At 46.3% G+C, this 26,972-nt stretch overlaps 1 protein-coding gene across 3 annotated transcripts in view; it reads right to left on the bottom strand.

Annotated features, from left to right (window-relative positions):
• The window catches only part of LOC143374361 (Krueppel-like factor 6), a 417,548-nt gene that overhangs the window by 32,826 nt on the left and 357,750 nt on the right, over window positions 1-26,972 (bottom strand). For 2 of the 3 annotated variants that reach the window (XM_076822481.1, XM_076822490.1), the window contains exons 2-5: window positions 3,700-3,873; window positions 3,308-3,553; window positions 2,237-2,448; window positions 1,601-1,827 (exon numbers count right to left, since the gene is read on the bottom strand). In XM_076822481.1, coding sequence (XP_076678596.1) covers window positions 1,601-1,827; window positions 2,237-2,448; window positions 3,308-3,553; window positions 3,700-3,873 — 859 coding nt within the window. The remainder of the gene's footprint in view (window positions 1-1,600; window positions 1,828-2,236; window positions 2,449-3,307; window positions 3,554-3,699; window positions 3,874-26,972) is intronic. The other variant, XM_076822497.1, reaches the window with a different exon arrangement.

Below are 26,972 nucleotides of genomic sequence, written 5' to 3'. Positions count from 1 at the left end.
TACCTTAATTGCGGAAAGAGTGATGAATGTTGATCGCGTTCGAAAGGGGCGCTGCTCGCTTTGGGCACCCGCGGGCATCCAACGCGAGCTATTACGCCATTTGGTGATTCATCGCGCGCGCGGCTACAGCGTGGTCTAGTTTTGTATCGTATACAGTGTTGGATTAAGCAATAAGCAAAATAAGCACGCGCTTATGACATCAGGAGAAAGGTGGGAAATTTTTTGAATTTTAAAATCTAACTTCAGAAACACTGTTTAGTTAAATTATCGGAAATGCCTAAGAAATCGGACATTGCGTTGAAATGATCACCCCGTATAAGGGGGTTTCAGGCTCTTGGGGGTATTTTAAGTGTTTAGGACCTCTAAAGGTCTTAAGCCGGCCATAATCGTATATGTTTTTCAAAGCATTCGCGAGTCTTCCTGGAACGTTCTTTTCTTCTCGTGCAATTAGCTGGCCACACACGGGGAGGTTTCCCCCGTGGTTATTTATAAATTTTTTTAAACAATTTGGTTACACAGAGTAATCTATAGTTGTAATATGTTGTGATTTCATTTACTGTAAAATTTTGTACAATCGTTACAAAAATCGGTTCTATAACCACTTTGTAACTTATATAGAACCTAAAAAATAAAAATTATAGAGCTATATAGGAACCGTAACTTATACTTATATAGTCTGATATTTAGGTTCTTTATAACGGTTATTCCGAATAAAGGTTCTTCATAACTCTTTCAAGAACTGAAATCTTTATAATAACGGTTTCAAGCCCTGCCTGCGATCAAAGTCACAGGCAAATCACGTTGGATAAATCGGTCACAGATAAAACTGCGTATTAATGGGTGAAAACCGCTGATTTATCCGCGGATTTGATCGAAACTGTGGACTTTCGTTTTGCTGAAAGTTTTCTCAATTGTCATGCAGAACGGAATTCATCCAAAACAAACGAAATATGTTCAAACGTAATAATAAAAACCGTAATTTGTGTTGTGCTATGATTTGAATACACATAATTGCCCGAAAGAATACTCCTGTATCGATATTTTTAGATGACATTAATATAATGTAGTATAGTAAGTTTTTCAGTTTTTTCAATTTCGACCTGTCGGTTTTTATCTGCAGACAAAAACTGCACGTGTTGAACAACTGTTTAGTCACGCGTTTGAAGTTTGTCACGAGAACCGTGACGGTATGAATCGATCATAGACATGCACCACTAAGTCCGCAGACTTGAAACGCGACGAATGAAGACCCCGGGGAAACCTCCCCGTGTGTGGCCAGCTATCGGTAGGATGATCGTTTAAGAAACTAAACAATACAGGTCTAACTTGAGGTAGGAGGAGTTGAAGAACTGTTCTTTGTTGCTGAGGGAGGGGTATGATAGGAAGATTTCGATGCAAATGTTATCAAGAGTCAACAAAGGGTTCAGAAGCATCGATATTCCATGTGCAATGCAACACCCTATTCCAATCTACATTTTCAGCGAATCTTTTGCGATATTTACATTGATGTAATGCGTATCTGCAGCCTCGAGATACATATGGTAGGTACATAGGTAGAGTAGATAAGGGAGGAGAGGTAAAGCCTTGGTTAATCACTTACCCGTGTGCGTCCTTTGATGGGCCTTCAGATGCGAGCTCTTGGTGTAAACCTTCTTGCATCCCGGAAATTGGCATTTGTGTATCCTGCGCTTCGTGTCAGGTGGACTGTGCTCGTGGCTCCTCGCGTGGTGCCTGTTACCCACGGTGCTTGCAGTTGCAGTGGCCCCTGCGTGTGCGTGTTGCGTGCCTGCCACCGCTGGGTAGCCATTCGCTGTGACGGAGATCAGCCTGCAAAACGATTAAGCTACATCGTTTGGTATTCTTTTCATCGTCTATTAATTAACTGTTCCCCAAAAATTGGTCGCGTTGAGAGAAAATCTCCTCACCAAATTCCAATAGAAAGTCGCCCAAAATCACAAGAATGTAGAAGAGTAAGAGATTGAAAATCCTTGAAATGGAAAATCCTTGTATTTATGAGAAATTGAATGTAATAACTTTGTAAACCTAATTGCATCCTTCGCGAGGAATATTTATTATACAGTATCACATACTCATCAATTTCCCTTCTCTTGGCAGAGAAAAGAAGACTTCTTAACTACCATACAACCCACCACTCTATTGTACAATTTTTGAATACGATCTCGCGAGTTCTCAAGTTACGTAAGAAAAGTCGGAGGAAAGTTCGACGTATGCCTACTTTGCGACACCCTGCGCGTTGCTGGTGGTAACCCTGACGATGGTACTCCTGCCGCCCGTCCCGTGAAGGTTGAGGTTGTGCACATCGAGCATCGAACTCCCACTCGACGAGTGACTGGAGTTGGAATGACCTTGACCTGAGCCGGGGCTCGACGGTGGCGTCAGGATCTGACCTTCGCTCTCGCAGCCGCTGTCCTCTTCCTCCTCGATCTCCTGCGGCGCAAACGTAATTCATTACGCAACAGGATTACGATAACACGGGCGGGGGGAGGAGGGGGTGGCTCTGATTAAAGTGCAAGCAACTGGTTAAAACGGTATCGAACATCGATACCGTGGGCACACCGCGGCTCTCTGCGAATCGATCAATGGGAAATGGCCTCGTAAACAGATTACACGGCCTACTGTACACGCGTGCGTCTGCGTTAAATTACACCGTGCTCCTGTGTAACTGGGGCAAATGGGAAGAATTCGTGTAACCGGGCGGTAATTGAAATTTGACGGGTATTGTGCTCGCGATACACTGGAACAGGGGGCTCGAAACACCGCCAGTTACAGTTGAATGTGAGTGGTCATCCCTTTTGGAACGTATGCCGTTAACTTGGTTCGTTCAGAGCAGTTGGCGATAATTTAGTGTTTAAAAATGAACCATAAGGGACAAGGAAAGGCCTTTCTCCGTTTATTTCCATGTACTATGGCATGGATGCTTCGATTTGTACATTTTTTGATGGAAGTAGCGATGGGCTCGAACGCATCGTGAGCATTTTTGTTTGAATCCGAACTATTATATATAAAAAAAATGAAGGTTTTAGGTTGCTATTTAATAAATTCGTAAACCGTGCCGTTTTAATCCACACTTTCAACTCAGAATTTCCAAAAATCTAATCGAACGGAAGGTAAAACTCGCGCAATTTACCGAAACATCCAAATCACGCACGACGAAAATCCTTAGACATAAATGAATCGTTCCCATGCAAATGGACACACGCTCGACGAAAGAAGCAGCGAGAAAGGAATGCGGGCGTTTCAGGCACTACCAAAGGATCGGTGAAACGTAAATCCGGCTTGAACGCACCTCGTGCTCCTCATCCTCCTCGAGATCCTCGCTGGGCTCTTTCTTGAGAATGAGCGCCGTGCAGGAGAGGGAGGGCGAGCTGTCCCAGGACAACGCCGAACACGCCGAGCTCGCCGACGACATCGACAACGAGTCGAGGTGTCGGTCCAACAGATCCCTGTCGCGGCCGTTGTGGTTGTGATCGCCGGGACTGAACTTTATGTCATCGAGACAGAGCGTTTCCCTGTCTTCCGACGACGTCGTCACCTGCGTCGCGCCAACGGCAGAGAAAGAAAAGAAAAGCGGCCATTGATACGTGGCACCAGACAAACGATCGAGAAGGGAGGTTGGAGCTCGGGCAAGTGTCCCCGAGGGAGCACCGATCAAAACGCAGTGTCATCACGAGTGCTCACCTCCATTTTGATTGGCGATTCGAATTGTGCGTTGGCGGTGCCTGTGGAGGCTGTCCACGAGATCGGGGGCGCCCTGAAGAGGTTCCAGGGCGCCGTGTCCAACTCTGTGGGTAACTTTTTGTACGACTGCAGCTTCGGCTCGTCCTTCAGGTACCTCTCCATCTCGTAGCATGTCTGGAACAGCAGAAGAGTGTTGTTAGCGACTTTGAAGTGGCCAGCTCGATCAAACTTTCCATAAGACAAAGTTTACCGTTAATAATGGCACATAAGTAAATCTATGGAATTCATTGCAAAAGCTTCAGAGTATTTGATCAAACATCATATAAGCTCGTAATGTTCGTGAGACATTAGCTGAGAACCGGCGCCCCAAGCTCGACAACGAACACTTGACACCACGGCGGGGAAGTTTGCCTAAAATCCATTGAAGGATCCAAAGTCGCGATAGCTATGGATCAGGTTAAACGTCGCTTATCACCGTCACGAAATCATGAGAGGCGCGAAGCGAAACGTCTTTCGAACGCGACGGCGTACCGGAAGACTCGGCGTAACGCCTTAACCCGCTCCCGCAGCAATCACCCGCGGCGACGTGAACTTCTCGAGACAGCGGTGAAATTATGTACAGCAGCGGTCCTGTGCGGGAAAGTACATCGACGCCTGGGTCCTGGCCGTCCCAACTCGCGAGTTACCGAACTTCCGGTTCCTCCCGTAGGCCGCGCCAGTTCGCTGCAGTTCCTCGGAGACGGGAGTGCAAAGTTACCTAGCGTTGTGCGGCAAGCATGCTCCAAAATCAGATTACGTCGTCCCTAGCTTTCGGATCCATACGAGTCCTGTTGTCCTTCAGGATCGTTCCTGGACGATTGTGGGCATCATCGACGACGAACCGTAAAAGGAACGATTCTTCGCGAAGTGCAGAAAAATTTGGGATCATGTTTACTTCTTAGAAAGATCAACGTCAAAGTATATCGACTCTTTACACCCTTCTTCCACTTTATATCCTTTTCTGCCACTTGGTTTAGGTCACCATAGAAGGTTTAATGTCGACGTTAATAAAGATCTTCCTAATCCTGTAGGTAGGTACTGTTTAATAAATGGATTCAAGAATTGGAACTCTCATTTAGATTCTTTCATTACAACCACGCGGTTTCGCGGATTTCCGAGTCCCGTTTTAATAATTCTTCGGGTATTCGTGGGCGCGATAGAAGATCTACGCGAGCGGGGGGGAATTTAAATAGAAACAGTGCCGCCGTTCATCTTGACCGGCATAATGTTCGGGATCTAGGCGATCAGGAGGAACGGGGACAGAGAGGCGAAGGACGCACCGTTCAAGATAAATGTGCTTTGTATATTAAAACGCTCGGTGGCTTTAATAAAAGTTTCGCTGACGCGGCCATCGCCGCCGGGTCTTCCCTGAATTCTCATTACGCCTCTGTCACCGTCATTATTCTCCGCGGCGGAATAATTCACGCTCGAACGTTCCCGCTGATCTTCGACAAGCCGGAGGAAGAGGAGGGAGCGAAGAAATTTACCGCCGCCGCGAGTTTTCCCGCTGATCTATCGCCTAGGACCAGCATTAATTGTTGGTAGCGCGATCTTCCGCGGCCGGTTGAGTTACGCAGGCGGAACGATGTTTTATTCTCCGTTCGAGGCGACGAGCGCGATTGGACGATAACTGCGACCGTTCTTCATGTACTTCGTCGCCTTCCTTCGGGCATTCTCCGCCAATTTATTACGGCCCCTAACGGTTACCAGTTACGGCCGTCGGTTTTGTCCAGCGGTTTCGCGGGATGAAACCACTTATCTCCGCCGACGACGCCGCGCAATAATTTCTCTTTTCTATAAGGCCACTTTCGGGCTCGCCAATAGCAGGAACAAAGACGCAAATGTAAGTACCTACGGAGACGAAAGTGAGAGGAAGTATTTTAAAGGGTTATATCTAGTCAGGCGGCGGAAAAGAGGCGAATGTTTGTGAATTTTTTTGAACAAGCGGAAGCGTATATTTTTATAAAACTTTTTGCGCTTAAAAAAGCAACATTTAAAGAACATTTGGTAATTTTTTCGTGCAAAAATATTTACGTTTATAATAAAGTAACAACCGACATCCAAGAAGCATTTTGAAATCCTGTTGAAATCCTTTTTGCACGAAAAAATTTAGGATTTCAAATTTAAATAGCCGCCATTTTGTTTTAAATTAATATTTCGGAAAATGCTCTTCGTCAACCTGAGGATACATTAATACACTAACGAACTCTTTTTTGTTTTTTGATTTTAGATAATCTGGTTCCGAATAGCAGTACTCACTGCAAAAGCAAATTTTTAAAAATGCTTCTTGGATGTCGGTTGTTACTTTATTATAAACGTAGATATTTTTGCACGAAAAAATTACCAAATGTTCTTTAAATGTTGCTCTTTTAACCGCAAAAAGTTTTGTAAAAATATATGCTTCCGCTTCTTCAAAAAAAATTCACAAATATTCGCCTCTTTTCGGCCGCCTGACTAGGTATAACCCTTTAAATACCCCGATCAGGGGGAGGTTCTCTTTTGATAAACTTCCTTTTTCTCAAGGATCTCTTCCGACGCGAGAGAGATTATCGAAGCTGTAACAATTCTATAGCAATCGGGTTTAACTTTACATTCATTAACACTCAATCTGTGTAACAAGACGCGATCTATGATTCGTCTCATCTTTCGTTCTCCCAATTAACCCCAGAATCACTTCCACTGGCTTTAACTTTCAGAGTCACCTAAGACTCACATTTTAACCCCACCCAGAGTTCAGCCATTGAGTATTTTCTGCCCAAGCCTAATATTCGAAATGTCTGGCGTGCACGAATATCTACGGATCGTTCGCGAGCTCCCATCGCCGCAGACCAACGAAACGTAATTAATTGTCGCGCAACGTCCATCACCGTCTCTCTCTCCTCCGCGGAGTCGCGCAGGAGGATTTATAAATTCACGTCGCGATGGGAGCCGAGCGTGGAAAGGGTCGGCGTGCAACAATTAGCCGCGCGACACTGTCCAGTGACTATGATACCGGGGATTTCGCCGATCATTGTAACACTAATTAAACCGTAGAAACGGCACGCAGCGGCGGCCCAGCGTCGCCGTTGAATTTTGATGCCGGACGGCGGACAATCGTCGGACGAATCTGCATTGGCCGGGTTGACGCCATAAATTGCTTGCAGCGCGCATTGACAGGTAAACAGCGCCGGGCGCGTCGCTGTAAATATAATGAGCACGGGCCATTGTAAAATTTGACACGCGGAACCGATGAATTACAAATAATGCGCCCGCGTAACAATTACCATCCCGGCCGGCAGCCGGGGACGTCCGCTGATTCCGCGTTCGATGGAACTGTCGACAATGCTATTGTCCGACGTAATCACCGATAGAACGATATTCGAGGCGAGCTTCTTCCAGCATCTGGCATTCCCGATAAACGCTTCTATTGTTGGCGAGTTGAACGCGCCCTTTAGTGCTTTACTGTGGGTTACAAGAAGGGGGAAAAGTAAAATAAGAAACTTCGTGATTCGCTCGTGATTTGCTAGTTCAGTTTAATCAGCGGTGCTTACTATTACGGTGGAACATTGGCTTGTTCAAGTTCCCAAGACCAAAATGAAATTGAGTAAATTTAGTTTGAAGATTTTAATTGTTAAAGTAAATTAGCTTTATTTCTATGGGGTATATTTTATTTCTTGTTGTTTTTTTTTTTGCAATGTTTTTTAATGCGTTATTTAATAGTGAATAGTATAATTAATATTATTTCAAATTTTCTGTAGTTTTGGTTTTTTAAATCCAAAATGGAACTATGGTTTGGTAGTTTTAATGATATCATTGTATAAAGCTTCAGTTTTAATTAGGGTAAGGGTTGGTATTTTTTGCAAAATAAAGATCACAAAATTATAGGATCTCCATAGGATCGGTAGCCATAGGCTACCGAATATCGGTATTACGCGTGCGACCCTGAAATTCTGATTTTTTCGTGCAAAAATCACGCGAAAAAAACGGGTTTCAACTTTAAATAGCTGCCATTTTGTTTTAAATTAATATTTCGGAAAATTCTCTCCACCAACCTGAGGATACATTAATATACTAACGAAATCTTTTTTGTTTTTTGATTTTAGATAATCTGGTTCCGAATGGCAGTGCTCACCGCAAAAGCAATTTTTTAAAAATGCTTCTTGGATGTCGGTTGTTACTTTATTATAAACGTAAATATTTTTGCACGAAAAAATTACCAAATGTTCTTTAAATGTTGCTCTTTTAACCGCAAAAAGTTCTGTAAGAATATATGCTTCCGCTTTTTAAAAAAAAATTCACAAACATTCGCCTCTTTTCGGCCACCTGACTAGGTATAACTCCTTAATTCGTTTAGGACGCTAATTTATGGGCATGTTATGAGCCTACACGTTGTTACTAAGTTTATCATTTTAGGTACAAGTAGCATGCTCACTTATGTATTAATTATTGCATAGTAGTGCTCAGACTCTGTACATTCAAGTTGTCTTCTTTTTCTTTTGTACACCATGGGAATTCCCGTTTAATAAATAAAAATAATAATAAATATAATAATAATTTGTGTTTTACTAATTTTTTGTGATCTTGAGGGTTGGTAGGTTTCTGCTTAACTTGGTTTCTTATCTCCACGATACCAATACCTCCTTCACACATTCCAATTCAAAATTAAAAAGATTTCCTACACTTCAGAATTTAGGTACTCGAGATCTCTTCCTCATCAATTCGTCATAACAATTACCACTTCTATTATATCAAGCCACAACAATCCTTCCTCATGAATTCGTCATAACAATTACCACTTCTACTATATCAAGCCACAACAGCTAATTTCTCTGATTAAAAACCAAAGTACCCGTAAAGCAAAGATTTCGCTGAACAGAGCGACGGGGTAACCATGCAGAATGTTGCGAGGACAGGCTCCCAGTGGCCCAGAGCGGTAGTGCCGGCTGCGTTAAGCCGAAAACGAGGCAATTCCGCGCATCGACTTTCTCCGTAACCGCGGCTGCAAAGTTGAAAGGAATTAACGCGTTAGTTCCCCGTAAATTATGGCGCAACCCCTGTCGCCCCGTGCATCGTCGCGTTTGCCTTATGCATAGTAATAACCTCGCCTACGTTTCCACCGGTCGGAACGATCGGTGTTTCATCATCAGACGAGCGTGTTTTCGCCGGGCAAATACAGCCGGGCGGTGTGCGGGTAACGGTGTGCTTCATAAATTCAGACGGGCGACGGGTTTGCGCGGGGTCATCGGTAAAAGCGTAATGGAGGATTCCGTGACTGGAACGCTCTCGCCCCCGATGGAAAATGATAGCGGGATCATTGCGATCGACCGCGGACGAGCGAGCCTCGCCGTGAACTTCTAACTTATTGCGTAGTTTCGGATTTAATGGAGCCCGACGGGCGATGGGACGTCTACGCGGAGTCGTAAAGCTTAATCTCGGCTGGCTCGTTCATTTTTCCCCGCGTTCCTCCTTTCTTTCCTCCTCGCCGCGTTGTTTCTAGAAGCCGGAAGAGATCGGCGTGGCATTGCGCGGGGAACACAAAGGAAATCGAACTGCGCGCATTTCGCGAGGCGATTTACCTTCGCGGTGGAAAATGGAAGGCGATAGAGACCGTGGCTGCTCGCAGAGAACGAGGACGTTTCCTAAATGAGCATCTGTGGCTATTGTCTGCGACGAAAAGCGTGCCTCTGTCGATGCATCGTTTCGTAATTTTGTTCGAGAACGTTTCTGCTAGCGGGTAATTTGAATTACAGAGGTGTCGTGAGCTGCGTTTGGAATTACTCGAGGAGTTCCTTTTCTGTTCTCTTTAGTCATGGAATAACTTGTGCTCGTCGTACCTTTCTCGTGTTTCATGGACACGTACGGTTGATGGTCGCAATTGTCTGGCTGCACGCCTCAGCGCACGTGTGAGCATCGCGTCGCTGAGAAACTCTTAGTATCTAGACTCTTAATTGTGCACGCTGCTCTTTTCGTCACGAATCAAGTGACTGTTCACAGAACCCTGCCCACTCGCGAAATGTTGAGAAATTTCGAGTTGCCCAGCGGATCCTGGTTCTTCGTTCACCACTGGATCGCTATAGGCAGCCCTTGGCCCCTTAGTTACCTACGCTCGCAGCTACAAGTTCGACGAACTATTTAAATTAGCTCAGCTCCTTAATCGCCTGTCGGAAGAAAGTCACCAATGACGATTAGCGAAAGTAGACACGGGAGGGATAGTTGCAGGGTGGACGGTGAAATTCTTTTCCAAGTTATATTAGCGCCGTTACTCGCTCCCGCGGGCTCCCTGGACGAGCTTTAATCGTGAATAATGAAGGAGTTCGAGGGCGATTATTTTTCTTAGCGAAGGGACCCGCGATGCTAGGGCTGGGTTCTGTAACTTCGCCTAGGTGCCATTCTTCGAGCGCCGCACAGTGGGGCTGGAGAGGAAGAAAGTCTTAAAATTAAAGTTGTATTTTGTGTATCCATCACTGTACTCTGATAGCCAATCGACCAACGTATCTAACCTATATGACACATATGTCATATTCGTGTTAATTGCAAAGAAAAATTCATCTGAAGTTGATCTTTCGTATTCTAACGGGAAACGTGTCAATATTCGTGCCAGGTTGTCGATTTTTTTTCTGAATTCCTCTAGATATTTTTATGTTTGTACCTCATGTATTTCGAATGTCTATAGTTTCAGCTTAATTACGACATAAATACTTTTCGAAAACTCTTCACCGTAATCCCATTATGCAACTTCAAATGAAGCTACTTAGTATTTTGAGTTTTCATTAACTCTTTTAGGTTTATAAAAAAAACTCGCAATCTGTAAGAGATAGAAAAGAAATTTCAAGACAAAAGTTACTTTTTTTAATTAGATCTATCAAATGGTAAAAGTTTCATCTATTGTTTAAACAATTAGAAAAAAGTTATAAACAAAAATATTAATACTGTTTTTTTTAATTCGTTGTTTCACGTGAAATATGAACTGGATGTTTAAATAATTATGAAACACAATGTTTACGGGGTTTATTACTACTTCATTTGTTAAAAATGCTTCAACTTTATTAATGTTCCTGTCCATATAACCATTGGCTAACAGATAATATAAAGAAAGTACTCAAAAATATTGGGAAACACCGAAGTTATGAGAATTTTTCCGCGACTCCTATGTTACGTGCCTCAATGTGCGCCGTGGGGGAGAGCTACTTTCTGGACCACCTCCAAACCAGAAAACTGAATTCCTAAAATGGCTGCTCCTTGGTTTAACCCTTTCGTTACTCTTGGCGCCTAAAGGCGCTTTGAAAATTTGCTTCCGAGTTTGCTTGTATCAGATGTAAATGAATCCTGGTTAGAAGAAATAAAAATAGAAGGGGGAAACTCATTATGTATCAAAATCTGCAGTCGCGAAAGGTTTAAGGACGAAGATAGAAGAGTGAATAAAAAATGTGAATTTGATTTTCTTACGTATTCGGAAATTCACACACATGTATAGCTACAGTGGTGGTAGCCAAGCAATACAACGAATATACAGTGGCGGACGAAAGAAAGTTTACTTTTAAAATCGCATAACTTTCTCAGAATTAGTTCAAACGACATGAGTTTTTTTAGAAGCTAGAAGGATTAGTTTGCTAAGTGACGTGTTTCGTCGTTTTGAAAAAAATTCAACTGATCAGAACAGCAAAAAAAAATAGTAAAGGTCGTTTTTTAAACTTTTTTGTGAGCCTGTAATGAAAATTAAAAAAAAATCTGTTTGTAGATTAAAGTACGTCGTATAAATATCTAAAATTTCATGAAAATCGGTTAACATTGCTCCGAGCTACAAATGCTTAAAGATCGCAGAATAAGGTCGAAAATCGCGAAATTCCTGAAATCAGCGATTTCTTTGCTATTCCGACCAATTGCATTTTTTTCAAAACGACGAAACACGTCACTTAGCAAACTTAATCCTTCTAGCTTCTCAAAAAAAACTCATGCCGTCTGGATCAAGTCTAAAAAAGTTATGCGATTTTAAAAGTTGTAAACTTTCTTTCGTCCGCCACTGTAATTGTCACTGGACTGAAATATTTTCGTTCCTATTGCAATACAGATTCACGCACGCAGCAGTTTCTCGCCCCGACTCGTTCCACCACATTGTAAGTGCATAGCTGGGAAATCAGAAGACGCTGCGAACGCTCGCGCGACCATAACCAAAGGGACCTTTAAACCCTTTCCAATTGGATTCCCAGAAACACAAATTTATTGCGGTACTCTGTTCCGTGGTTATACCCTCGCCGATGATCCCGCCATTCTCGCTTTATTTACGAGCCGCGATCGATCGAGCCCGTTCGTTTCGTCAATGGGAACCCATTCCCATTGCCATGTATCTTCCGTCCTTCGACAACCCTCCCTGCCCTTTCTGCGCCGCACCAAATTCGTCGTTGTTTTCAACGCATGCATTCGCGCGGAAGCAACTCGGTGGAATCGCCGATGGAAATCACAGTGTCCCATGAAAATCAAGAGTTGTAGGTATATCCTCTGTTCACCTGCAGGACTCGTAGCACGTTGATCGGGGGGTAAGACAGTCTGATAGAAAATGGAGCCTCCGCGTCGTTCTCCTCACGCGTGCCTCCTGTACGACTGCATAAACAAGCGAGTGTACGCGATGCGATTCCTCCGCAGACTGGGTACCCGCTGTAACGAGGTCGGAGGCACAAAGACAAGCCCGTTCATTCATAATAGAAGGGAAACTTGGCTTGGAAGCCGATGGGTTCATCGCGACGATGCTTCGCCCTAAGCGTCTACCTCCCCGAGCTCGTTTCCCGGTTATTTCGCCGCGATGCTCGCGGGTTCAACCCCCTCTTTGTCGTCCTCCGTGTCCCTCTCTCCTTGTGATCTCCTACGAAGGCATTCGCGGAATAATAACCCCCGATGTGGGGGGATAAGACGCGTTTGTGCTCGTTGGCGTTTTGGCGTAACTGGCGTTCAGTGCAGCATTTCGAATAGGTGTCGAACCTTCGGCGCGAATACTTTGGGACATTCCTGCCGGCAGAGAATTTAAAGAAGATTCACGATGGCCCTCGCAATTACTTCATACGATCGAGTCTGCAGGTCGGTGTAACTGATCGACAATATCAGCGGAGACGTCAGGCGTTCTAGAAATGGCATGGAACGAAGGAAGGTGGAATCTTCTTGGGATCAAGCGTCCCAAATGGCGTTCAATTTGCGGGAGGTAATGGCTGGCCGATAGAATCGACCTTGGCGATAACGGTATCAGCGGAGGATCCACGTAACAAAGCGGCCAATTCGTGTCCTGGATACACGCCGGCTGGCCGAACAGGAAAAAGATAAAGGAAACATAGTTAGATTAGAAGAGGGCGGTGGACTCGGACCGCGCGGGGCGCGGAGGAGGAAGACATCGAAAACGATTCGCGTTTCCTGGCCTCCCTTATCGAGGCCCTCCGTGGATCCCCGTCGGACTTACCTTCCACAGCAATTCCCTTCCCCTCTCCGGTCCTCCGCGTTTCCTTGCGCTCCCCAGAAACCGGAATATCCCGCGTTAGTCACCCCCAGGACACGCTCCGACGGTAACGGCCGCGGAGCCCGGGGAACCTGGTACTAACAGTAAAATAAACCATCCTGGGGGACGCGACTCCGATCCTGAGTCCCGAGCATCGGGAACGTGGTGCCCTCGGAGCGGCTTGGGGACATTAGAAACCTTGGTGATCGAGGAAAGGGGGTGGTGGTCCGCCTACTTTCGAGATAAAGTCTGCGTGGAAGCCATTCGGATGTTCGGTATAGATTCCCTCGTTGGGAGACTCAAAATTACGAAAATGAAGTCCACTTTGATAATGTTCCTATCCGATTCACGCAAGAATGGAATTACATCGTACGGTTTGACGAGAGATGCAACACTTGGCAAACGGTGTAGCTGTTCGTTGGAAAATCACTCCACAGGTTCGACATAATCGTCGCGCGTCCCAGGGCCCAGCGTAAACCCTTCTTTTCATCCCGCTCGCGGTGGTGGACGCGAAGTTGCGCAGTAATTCCGCGGCGCTGTCATTAACAGAGCCCGGTGGCCCGGTCGGGAGAGAATGAATGATAACCCAGGGCTGGTCTCGCGCGTAGAACCGTCAATGCCTTTCAGCCCTCCCGCGGAGCAGCAGAACGGTGGCGGGCTGCCAAGTCGTTAAAGAGATTCCCGCAACTTTAAAGGTGCCGTAAACCCGCGAATTTATCTCGTCCTTTCCTCCTACTTTCTCGACTTCATAGCAAACGAGCGGAGAACCCCCTCCCCGCCTCGCTGCCGTGCTTCTCGGTCCAACAAAATTTCGTGGAAAGGATTGCCGACCTTTTTCACTCCACTCGTCTGACTTCCCTCTGTCTTCCCCCTAGCCTCTTGGATCCTCTCTCCGCTGGTATCGCCTTCCCCCTCGTTCATTTCGCGACAGAAGGGTGGAGGAGGAGGAGGAGGAAGAAGCGCGCGGGGGCGGAGTCAGGTGCATTCCATAGATATCAGGATTTCGGTCGGTGGAACTGATTAAATGGAATATATCGTGTCCCGGTTCCGCGCGCCACGTACACGTACTGCCACAATCGGAGGAGGAGATACGAAACCGCACGGCGACACTTTGTCGCGCGGCCCGGACAGGATTTACGAGCCCGGCCCTTTAGGCGTTTGAATTACTATCCCCGATTTTACGAAATCGAGAGGAGTGTCGAACCACGTAGACGCCGTGCCAAGTTTCCCCCGCTCTGGCGCGCGTGCGAGCGTGTATCACCCCGTTCGACCGTTCCGAATTTATCACACCGGAGCTCCACGGAACCGGAGCTCCGGCGATTAACGATCGCCATGAGGTGACTCCAGTGTTCCCGAGGTGGGAGGACGTAACGCGTGTTTCGTGATTTCTCGGCGCGGATTAGAAGGGACGCTTAGCGTGGAGGGTGTTTTATTGTGTAGCTGCTTCCTTCGTTTCTGAAGTCTTAACGTCTGAGCCTTAACTTTCAGGCGGTAACGTCGGTGTCTTAACTTTGAGACGTTAACGTCCGGGTATTAACTTCGAGGCGGTAACGATCGAGTCTTGATTTTGAGACGTTAACGTCCGAGTCTTAAGTTTGAAAGACAAATTGCGCGACTTAATGTAAAGTACAAGCGAAAATATTCCTTCTAGTAAGTAACAGTATTAAACATGACTTGCCTATCGGTAAGTTTAAAAAGTTTACATATAAAGCAATCAAAATTGCACACGATTGACGCGAAACTCAAGCCACCCCCCCCCCCATCTCAAAACTGCCCCCTAGAAGTACCTCATGGCTCAATTATGAATACTACCTATATACCTACCTTTCAATGGAACGTTAAAACCCCAGCTTAAGAAGCACTTCCACGAGAACAGTGCCGCGATTACTCCCCAAACAGAAACGATCGCTCAAAGACGCGTCTTGAGCACGCTCGAGGCGGTCGAGGAGCGTAGAAATGCGCGGTCAACGCATTTCGCCCGCTCGAAAATAGAGCAGAAAGTCGTCAGCTGAACATTGTGTCCCGGGGTCAGGGTTAACGACGCTAACAAGCGTGGCTGACTGACTTACGACTAATTCACCGCCTGCCTCCCATTCCTACCCCCCTCTGTTCGTGATCATCCGCGGAACAGATGCCTCACGACCCGCCGACGGAACGGGATGCGGGCCAGCTAAGTCTCGTTAGGGCGCGGCCACATGTATGTGCCGCCGACGACGCGGCGCAATTGTTTGTTATTGTTGTGACGTCACCTCGTTAAGACTTGTTCAAGCGTACAGCCTCGTTAGCTGGTCATTTGTAACGAGGCCCGCGATCGGGAAACGCGGGAAAGCGGCCAGGAATGCGGGAGCATCGCGCCCTGGTCGAGGGATTCCCCTCGCTTATGCTTGATAGGGCTAGATTGATCGAAGAGTGTGGTGATCGGGCTGGTGACGATGAACGTGAGGGAAATAGAAGAACAGCCGTATGTTTAATATAACAGGAGTATTCCATTTAAACTATAAATTGCTATAAAGTATATGAATAAATAAATACTGACGTGGAGATGCTACGTTGCTATATTGAAGTACTAAAGTTAGCCTAGGTGCTAGTTTCGTGGTAATGAAAGCTATATGAACTAGACGTCCACCGAAACTTTGGCTAAGCCTCAAGGCATCCAATGGATAAAATTGAATCATGAATCTTTTTGCAAGAATCTTCAGAAGAATTTAAGTGCGTCTTGGATTATTCAAGATTATTTGAGATCTTCCTCAGTCACTGGGGTTCGTTTTTAGAATTCACATTCGATGTAGGTACGTGACACTAGAAGAACAATTTGCACGCTTAAGAGGAGAAACAATTTCTTTAAATCGTCTGAAAGACTGGAAAGAAAGGGAATAGAGTGATGCTGCAGGTGACGCTCCAAAAAGTTAATTGATTCCGACACACGTTCCTCGTGGAGGACACCGAAGGAAATGTCGTCCTAGCAGGCATCAATTCCGCTGACAGGCCGTTTTATCGTCGTATCCGGGAGGAGTAATAGCGTTGGCTATGCAAACAGCCGATTTTTATTAGCCTCCGCCGTCCCTTTGTGAGCCGAGAGGCTTATCGTCGAGAAGGAATCCTCTTGCGTCCGTCCTCCAGCGTTCTCCGCCGATCTCCTTCTCATTGTCTCGTCTTGCCCGCTTTCAGGGAAGGACCTTCAAAGCGCCAGGCCCCCACGGAGATTCGGGACACGAGAGGGATCAGTGCCAAGGATCATAGGGTTGAAATTCTCAGAAGAACCGCAAACTAACTGGCTTTCGTTGTACCCAGCCGAGATCAAACAGATTTTTCGTCGCCACAGGGCCGCGCTCGCTCGTCGCGCCGTGCCTACGCGTATTCCGGCCGATTCGGAACCAGGTTTCTCTTTACCTCGACGACTGTTCGCTCCCCGAGACGCTTTTACCGCCGTAGGTCGCAATCTTCTACGCTCGTCGAGCAAATCGAGCAAAAACTCGTCGTCGACGTCGCGTCGGCATCGTCCTGATCGCGGCCTCCTCATCGAGATCGCTCTGCCGTACCACGAGACTCTCCTGCGGCAGCTCCAGGTCCTGGATTTCCTTAGTCACACAGCCATCTGCCGTGTTAAATTTTTCCTTCCGCGACTACGTGCTTGCGCGGCATTTCCTTTCTTCGCTCTTATCTTGGTTGCTATCCACGCAAGTCTGATCTTCACTTCATGCTTGCTCTTCGTTATGAGAACTGCTCCAATCTTGATGGCACCTTTCCTTATCTCAGGCTGGATAGACGCACCTCGTTGCTTGTGATGATTCAGGCAGTTCTTTAGGAAACTTTATTCTATTATCAACGAAATACGAGCTGGACTTCGACGCAGCTATGGCGAGATGTGCAAAAGGGCAACAGTCGCGATTAATTCCAAAATTTTCTTGGAATTCATTTTTACATATACCTTGCTTTATTAATTTGAGTCAAGTTGATATTCAACGCTCAACTTCTCTCCTCAGTGAAGCATCAGGAAGACCGACGAATAGATCTCATCTTCCACATCAGTGAGTGGAAAAGTGTCGGAATATATCGAAATTGCGTCAGTTGCTAGCGACTGGCGGCCGCTGAAATTTAAGAAGTTATATCTTCCGGTAGCGCGTGAATCGCGAGTGCATCGGTGGATGCGTTTCCACGCGTCCGTGCATCCGCGAGTGCTGGAGCGCGTGGCATTCATCGAATTCGACAGGGACGGCCGGATGCCGGGCAGAGATGCGGGGTAAAACGCGTCGACGGTTCATTCGTCGTGAAATATGTTTCCGCCGTGTCCGCCAGAGTCTTCTGTTCGCGATAAATGGCTAGGACGAGCGAGCAGATGTGTCGATACGTCACGGTCCGCCGATCCGTGCAGCGCGGAGGTCCTTGACCACGAAGACGCGGCGAGGATACAGAACGTCCCTGTGGAAATTAAGCGCACCGAGTCCAGCAACCTTCTGCGCCGCGAAAATTAGTGCGCCGTGGATATTGCAATGGATGGGTCACCATTGAAGTCTCTATTTCGTTGGCACAGTGATATCAGACTATAATTGAGCAGACGCGCAGAGCTTTGATGTCGCGCGTAATTGCAACTGGAAATGGACCAACAGAAATTGGAATCGGATTAGAATTAGTCTGACACTGATTGAAGGGGAATTGATACTGCGCGCTGGCTGGCAAATGCGCAGGTTTCGGCAAGTTTTCTTGGAGCAGAGGCGAGGGTAACAGTTGGGGAAGGCTTGTGTTCGATGTCACAGGATTAAGATAACACAGAACTAGGGTGACAGTGTTTAGGCGACACAGGGGTGGAGATAGTTCAATGTTTAGATAGGAAAGGATTGGGGACAGCTGTTCCTGAGAGAAACTTTAGTCCGATAAAGATGGATGTTCTAATCATGAAAACACATATAAGTTTGCTGGAATTATACGGTATGCAGATTTGTACGCAACGACCAGTATCCCTTCACGAATGCTTGCTTCAGCGAGCGACCTGCTTCCCCCAACCGCACGATATAAGAAGCAGGAGATAACGATCTTGGGGCCCAATAGCATAACAAGCAAGAGGAGGGTAATAAAAGTTTCGGCAATAAAGATCCACGACAGTAAAAATCAAGCTAGGACCCAGAGGGTAATGGCCCGTGAAAATTTTAAAACCTCCAACCGTGGTTCGATTACAATAATTCCTCGGTGGTTGTTGGTGTTCCTGAGAGTCGTCCACTCTTTGGAAGTCGCACTTAAGACCCTGGACACGACACGATGGGAGGATAGGCGTTTTGGACTTATTCAACCCTGTATATGAATACTAAGAAACACACTTGGCAACTCGTTACCTCTAGTGCAATCATAACTCTTCCTCTGGGCAGAAAATGTTGCCGCCCTTTATATTCAATTACAAAGTTTGATATTAAAATCAAACATGTATTACCTACTGCTTACTGCTTTTTCAACAAGTTTGGCATTTTTATTGGTTTCCATTGATTTTAATATTCTCTTTCTACCAATTAGACTGACTATACCCTGACTATACACTAATCATAGGAAGTCGAAAGAAAACCTCCCACGCGAAACACCCCAAGTGTCATTTTCACAAAGATCATGCTCCTTCGAACTACCTGCCGTTCAGAACCCCGTACAAGCTGTCATCAGCAGTGAAAGGGGAAGAACGGTTGAAAACACCCCGCATCCAGCGCGTAACAGCGTTTACTGAGCGACTGAAGGGCCGCGGTCGAGCGATATCGGGCTTATCTGTATTCACGAGCGCGACATAAATTGCGCAATAAATCGCGAGGCAACTGTCGCTGGGGCGAACGTCTATCGTAAAGCTAATTGGTTTACGTGGCGGCGTGCGCGTGTTGGGCCGATACGCTCGGTCCAGGGCTGAGAAGGAGCGGAAGAGCGCAGCGCGGAGCCGAAGGGAGCGAAGGGGGCGAAGGAAACCCAAGACGACCAGGCGGCTGGGTAGCGCGGAGATATGATATAGGGAGAGGAGCTGGAGGGAAGGTGTCTGTGTAAATTGCGATGGGTGGTTGGACGTGGCAGGAGCATCGGGAACCGTCGGGACCAAGCGGAACGAAGCGAGAGGAGCCTGGCAAACAGGGCATCGTCTTCTTTCTCCTTCGCTGCCTGGCATCCTCGTCCGCCAGCCAGTCTCCCTTAGGGAGAACGCCATTGAAAACGCGATTTCTTCCCCCGTTCTTCCCGCCTCTTTCTCTCATTATCCTCTTCCTCGCTTCATTCTTCGGCCGCGAGAGTCGAAGCATTCGCGTACGGGACCGGAGCTTTTCGCTGGCTCGCTCGCTCGCCTGTTCGCCGTAAATCTGCGTAATGAGGCGTGTCGAAAGGCGGCTTACCTGACGAACTATAATGCCACCGACTGACGATTGGTTCTCGGCTCTTTCATGCACTGTACATTCACCGAAGATTCTTTCAATATCCTTCCTTTCTCGTCCGCTTCGCCCCCGGCGTCGAAGCTAACCCCCTTCCCTTGCCCCCGTTCCTCTCGTTATATTTGTACAATTATCCGAAGTTTCCTTTTTCGCGAGCCAACTTGCCAGATGCTGGTCGCTGCATCAATGGGGATTTTATTAGCGCGTTATAACGGAGTCTGGGCTAATTTAATGATGCTACCCGCCGGCTACCAGGCCCCGAGTCTTCAGCAGTTGCAGGGAAGTAACGATCACGGCCGCCGCGGGTGAATCTACGCACCTAGATCGGTGGAGATTCTTTCACCCTTTGCGTATTGAATTTCAACACGCGAAAATAAGCCCGCAGGCTAAGTTGTTTCTTAAATTTTAAGGCACAGGATTTTCACAATCTATTTGTGTAAACATTAGGTTGTTGCAAATGAAATGACCGTTTCTGATTTTTTAATTTAAACTTTTATTTGACAAACCTAATACGTATTTCATCGATCAAAATAGTCACCATCGACTTCAATACACTTTTCCCAACGCGAAATAAGTCCACCAATGCCTTTCTGAAAGAAATCCAGAGTACGAGAGGCAATATATTCAGCGAATGCAGTTTTTGCATCCATTTCTTCTCGAAACACTTTTCCAATCAAAACGCTATCTAGGTGTTTGAAAAAAATGGTAGTCTTTAGGTGAAAGGTCAGAAGAATATAGAGGGTGAGGGAGAAGTTCGCACTTCAATTCTGCTAGCTTTTTAAAGGTTTGTTTTGCAGTGTGTGGTCGAGCATTATCATGAAGCAATAATACACCGCGTCTATTGACCAATGCCGGCTGTTGAATACGCAGTTTTTCATACATCAACCCCTTTATTAAATGACGAAGAACACATTTAGTGCCTCCTGCCTTCAAGAATATCACTTCACGCACCACTTGATTTGGTCTCGCGTAAGTGACTACCTCTCACCAAAGCTCCGTCCTCTCTGGCTTCCACCGTATTCTACTTAACAAGAGAATAAAACGCTCAAAAGAGTCTGCCGTCTGTCCCACCAAAAATTCCATTTCCCACGTCTCGCAACCGTCCAGCTCTTTCTACGGGGGAGAATCGATTCACCGTCTCCGCGGGGGGTTCGTTAACTCGTTGAAAATCGTCGGAGCTGCGCGAGCCAGACACGGTTCCTCGCAAAAATCTTCCTTCCGCGTGGTTGAATGGCAAGGAGGATCCCAGAGGCGGACGTCGTCGGTGCCGGCACCGGTAGACATTATTAAATTACATTTAGAAGCGGTGACGAAGGGCGACGGGGGCGCGGAGGAGGAGGGTGGCGGAGCGACGACGGCGTAGGAGGAAAAGTGGCGGAGCAGGGACAAAGAGGGCCGGTGCGCGCTCGCGGCCTCTGTATATATTAATTTGCTGCCGACAATACATAGTCAAGTTGGAATTCATACGCTGTCAGAGGCAGCGCTCGGTCGACTGGATAGATAGACATTATGGATGTCATACGGAAGCAGGAGTGGCTGGAGAGAGGGGACCAGCGAGCGTATGGGAACCGTACGCTTCGCGTACGGGTTCACGCTCGTGCGACTGCGGGGCATGAGAGGGATGGATAAACACGGGGAAAGAAGGGGAGAGAACGGGGGTGAAACGGTGGACCAGAGAGAGAGAGAGAGAGAGAGAGAGAGGGAGAGAGGATAGTAGACAGCCATTGCACGTTCCAGGTTGACGTGACATCCTATTCGAGAACACGCGTCGCATGTAACGAGCGGTTTCGAAACTTCTCCGGTAACCGTCGAACAAGGCTACCTGCGCGTTTTACATCCGCCGTTTATTGCTCGGCCACGCGGAAACGTGCTGCGAAAAAATCGACACCCCACTGCCTTGGATATGCATCCCAGAGCCGCGGGGATGAACCAGTGACGAGGGTTGTAAACAGTATGCCCACGACGAGATATCGAACGAAAGGGGACTTGGAAATGCTGCTTCAATGGAACAAAGGGGTAGATTTAACAGGGCCGTCTCATTTTTGTTATGGACCGAATCGATCGAAGCGTTCCCAGTAAACAAACGGACCCTAATGAAACTACTGCGGTCGATAAAAAGAACTTGTACAGGGACGACATCTCTCGGTACTCTGGGTAGACAAATTTTTTACGCATAGTTGCCACATGTTCTGTTCTCTCTGTCTCAATTCTGTGCCACATTTATATTTATTTCTGAAAAATATAATGATATGATTGTTCAATGATTGTTTATTTTGTTTGTTTTAATAGAATGTAAAACTTTCACATTTTCCATCGTATCGGCATGAACGTTTCAGTAATATACTGCTGAGATTTTCCAGATGAAAATGAATTTAATCGCGGTATAAATCGGATTATTTTTAAACGATTTTATTCAGCTTCGATCCTCTGTTTGATGTATGCATGATTCAAATCTGGCAACTCAAATTTAACCAACTTCCAACTGTCCAATTGTCTTCGAACTTTGCACGTGCGCGTAGTTTGGATGACAATACAATATTTAAAAAAAAATTGACCCCTAGGGGGTGAAAAATTACCCTTCATCAATAAATATAACTCAAAACCACAAATCCAAACGACTTGAAATCACCCACTCGCGTTCGTTACGAAAACTTTTCGAAAAATTTCAACGTACAGTGTTTATTAGCGTTCAAACGCACCAAACCACCCCTGAATGTCTACCGAAGGCAACTATATCCGCAAAAACTTCCTTCGTGCCGATGTCAGGAAGAAAGTTGGTTGAAACAGTTTGTTTACTACATCGCGTATACGTAAAAAGACTGGTGCTACGTGGCTCGAATATACTACCAGCGCCGGTGGCGGAGAATCCTGGAAGCCTCATTCTGTCATTTCTCGAGTCATAAATTCATTATTATTTCAACGTACGGTGCTTATTAGCATACAAACGCACCCTGCACTGATGTCTACTGGAGGCAACTATATCCTCGAAAACTTCCTTCGTGCCGATTCCAGGACGAAAGTTGGTTGAAACGGTTTGTTTACTACGTCGCGTATACGTACACGCTTTTCCTAGCTTGCGTGAGCGTGCGCACACACTTCAAGGCCCAGTGAGACAGTCCCCTTAACATCCGCTGGGTAGATTACTGGGTAGAGATTCGAAGCCCGATCTGGACGCTTCTGTGTAATTAAGTAATCCTCGAGAATAAAAGAAACCTTGTCCCCGCGCGATGCGGGAACGGCTCAAGCTGCTCGCTGACGCGACGATTACACGAGTTCGAGTGTGAATTTCAATTCCGATTTGAATTAAGATAAGATAGCGCCGGCGCGACCAGTATTTTCCCTCGGCCACCCTTCGGGCAAGGTAACAGCCAGCAGATCCTATCAAATAACAAGGAAAATCTAATTACGCCGGAAACATGCGCGTTTCTGTGAATTTCCGGGGCCGAGGGTGATCGACGCCCGTGGAAGCGGGGCGGGCAACGAGATCCTGGGCGACCCGTTTCACGAATTATTCCTTTAAAAGCGAATGTAGCCGCGTGGAAGAAAAGAAGCCACGATGGGCCACGGGCCAACGTATATAGGGCGATGCCGTCTGCGGATGTACGAGCGCGTAAATCACCGCCAGAACCGAGAACTTTGGGTCCTGCGACTCCCCTGTTCGTCGACCAAGCCGGAGGCCATAACTTTAAGCCGCTCGACTTGCTCGACGACGACGACGACGACGACGAAGAAGCGCATCCAGACGCGCGGTCGACTTTTCGCCGCTCCACTGTTCCCATTTACGAGGAAACGCGCGTGAAACGGACAACTGCTACTCTGGCCCGTGCCAGAAGAATTCGTTTCGCGTACGTGACCTGGCAGATTTACGATTCACCCCCCCCGGAATCTTTTCTATCCCCGCAGCGCTGCCGAGGCTGGCGTTCTGGCGAGGAATTAATTAATTAAGCAGGACGCTGTCTTGTCGCAGCCAGTCGTTTGCGGGGTCAGCGGCGCGCTGTGTAGAGGAAGCTTCTTTCGTGGAATATTAGGGTCCGAAGGTTTGAAGGAGGATTGAAGGGGGTGACCAGCATCCCCGAGCGTATTAGTTACGGGTAGGTAAACGCAACAGTGGCGGAGTCGTCGATTGTGCTTGCCAAATGGAGGACAGCTCCGCAGAGTGACTTTGCGAGGGTAGAGATGACTAGATCGGAGGTTCTGCTATCGATCTAGTGACCGAGTGGCTGGGAACCAATGACCTCTCGCTTAACCGAATTGTCCCTGATATCGATCGATCATCATCTCCAGTTCCTTAATCTCCACACTCATCGCGTTCCACTCGCCACTGCTGGTGTTCGACTCCACATTCGGGAGTTCTGAGGCTCGTGAGCTCAACCAGTTTCAAGCAACGCAGAGTTGCATCGGCCCGAAAATTTCACGAAACCGCGAACTTTCGCGAGATACTGGCCGGCGTCGCGACAGCACAATGCCACGCGTCGTGACGCGGTTGGTTCACTTTCGACCGGAGCACGCCATTTACGGTGGTGCGCGCGTGAAAGTTGCCCCCCCGTCACGAGATGCCGTCGGCCGTTCATCGAGGACGATGGCACCGATTATATCGATCCTGCCGGGGCGATTATTCCACGACGGGCCGTGTAACCAAAGACTTTCATCCTCGATGCACGCTCGCTCGCCCGTTCATTGTCCCGTTCTCGGGGCCCTCCTCCCTCTTGAGTCCACCACGCACGTGCGCGCGCCAGCCTCGTCAGCCGTGCTACTTTCAACGGTGATATAATGGGGCCAGGTAGAATTCTACACGGCGCGAGAAACGCCGCCGGGACACAATGGCTACGCGGGCCTCGACTTCGCGACTCGGCCCTTCCTGCAACAATGGATTCCTTGGCTCCTCTTGAAAAGGAAAGTTATGCTTTCTTACGTGCTGGACCATGGGATCATATTTCTGCGGATAATAGCCGAAATCGGCCGACATTTCGCTACCTTTCTTCTTTGGATTATCCAGACGAACTGGAAAGCCGCGGGAGAACGGGGATTAGTGTGGAATCTTTGAGGGAGGTTTACTGGAGAACATTTGTAACTAGGACCCAGTCATATTGGACCACAGCTTGGAGTAGCTTCTGGTGTAACACTGGTGGTGTGTTCTATGGGATCAAGTGTATTGGAAGTAGGTTCGAATCTGACTGTATAGTTTCGAACAGTTCACGAGTACTTCGGAAAAAAACACTACTTTCAAGTAGACTCGAACCTTGACGAGAAAGGTTTGAACTCTCTGTAAGGACTTTGAGAAACGTCAGCGATACTTGTAAGTATAATCCAGTCCTGACTATTTATAGATTCGAACCTTTTAAGTAAAAACTATACCTAAAACATCAAGCTACAATATCGAATATTAACTTACGTTCAATCTAGTACCAAATACGAAGTACAACGAAAAATATCTTAAGTGGTGCGATATTGGCAATTTTCAGCTATGTAGATTTTTGTCTTCCAGGGTTCGAATGCTAGTTTTACGAGATTCGATTCTTTCAAACGTCGAAGAACTTAGATGTACAGTCTCGAACTCTTCCGGTACTTTTTCTGAGGTTCTGTCACATCGAATCATAATTAAGAAAAATGGAAAGTCGTACCACGGTTATTACATATTGCTTCGGTGAAATCGATCTTTCTCTTTCACTTCATTTATGTCAGCATCGCTGTCTGGGGGGCTATAAATGGGAATGATTACATTAAAGTGCGCTACCATTATTCTTGAGTAATATAGTCATATAATGGATGCTGTCTTTTAAATAAATGGCGATACACACATCAATATTTTTATTTATAGAGGCTGTTTGAAGTGCAATGTTTCACGTTTGAATTCGACAGATTTGAACATTGCACGTTTAAACGTAGCGGTCACTTATAACGAATATAGCAGGGCGATCAAAATTTTTATTTAATCTATGAATGATATGTGATGCATCGATATCCTTCTAGCAGTGACGTAACAACATAGTCATTTTTCCTGGGTAGTTTTTGCTACGTCGCAGATGTCCATTTAACCGAAACCCCGTCAAGCGTCCCATAATTCGCAGTTATGCAACAGAAACCGGTCGAAAGCGTGAGACCAGGTCAACCTTGGAGGGCCCAGCAAGAAGAAATCGATCTTTCCTGGAGGTTCCAAAAACGGGCAAAGGAACAGGCCGAAAGGAACCCGCTGCGCTCCGAGAACGGCGCAATTAACGAGATTCGCGAATCAGGACGCCGGTTTTTCACTGATTACCGTGCGTGTCACCTGCTGAAACTTAGGCGATTTTAATTAACTTCTGTGTCCAGAATTGTCCAGAATTCCTGACCAATAACAGAGCATTCGGTGCTCGAAATTTATTTATTTATTTATTTCCACATGAACGGGTAAGACTCAGTTTTGACAGAAGAAGGTGTAAAAGACGCAGAGTAGAGAAAACAGCGTTACAATAAAACAGAACAGAAAAAAACAAAAGTGGACAGAAGTAACAGAATATAAAAAATTAAAAATAATAAACATGACTTAAGTTCTATATGTATATCAGTTGACGTTGCTCTGTATAAGCTGGCTTTAAATGCGGAAAGAGATCCATGGAAGAGATCAATCTCGTTCCGAAATTATGAAAACAGAAAGTCAGTTATATTTCAAATAAGTAAATCATGCCATGCAGCTACAGGTAGAGATCGAAACCTCTGCTGCGAAGAAATCTGACTCACTGGAATGTACCCTTCAGACTGTTCCGCGATTACCATTCCCGCACTCGAAAACATATCACTAACTATATATTATAGACTGTCACGAGTGTCACGTCCCGAGACGTGGAGTCAAATATTAATTAACCTTTTAAACAATTTAATATTTACTTTTTCGTACTCTGAGGTATTATATAATGAAGCTAGAATTTCAACCGCAAAATTTTTTTAAAAAAATTAAAACATGATTTCGGCGCACAGTTTCGGTCAATTAAAAGAATAAAAGCTAACTAGCAAATATAAGAAGTATCATCTTCCGACGTTTCGGTCAATATTTAGACCTTTATCAAGGAAAGTTTGAATAACTAACTACTGCTTATGCTTATATGTAACATGCTTGATAAAAGCGTGCGACGTACGAGTCGGTTGAACAATGACTTAGGCAAGCAGTACACAAAAAGCAAGAACGTCCAGAGGGCAAAACCAATCACGTGGCCAACATCATGTCACGGTTGGAACCGTTAAATATCATGAAGTAAATCAAAAGTGCGGAAATCCGAACATCTCACAACACCACTGCCAATGTACCAAATTTAATAGTTAATGTGGTAAATAATCCGCGGTATATAATCTGAGGTATTATAACCACCTCGTATACAAAACATTATTCAAAACATTATACATCGTATCGCCGATAAGGC

The sequence above is a fragment of the Andrena cerasifolii genome, chromosome 1, assembly GCF_050908995.1.
Source record: "Andrena cerasifolii isolate SP2316 chromosome 1, iyAndCera1_principal, whole genome shotgun sequence".
Classification (NCBI taxonomy): Eukaryota; Metazoa; Arthropoda; class Insecta; order Hymenoptera; family Andrenidae; genus Andrena; species Andrena cerasifolii.
The sequence above is the reverse complement of the archived record's forward strand: the minus strand, read 5'-3'. Positions and strand labels throughout refer to the sequence as shown.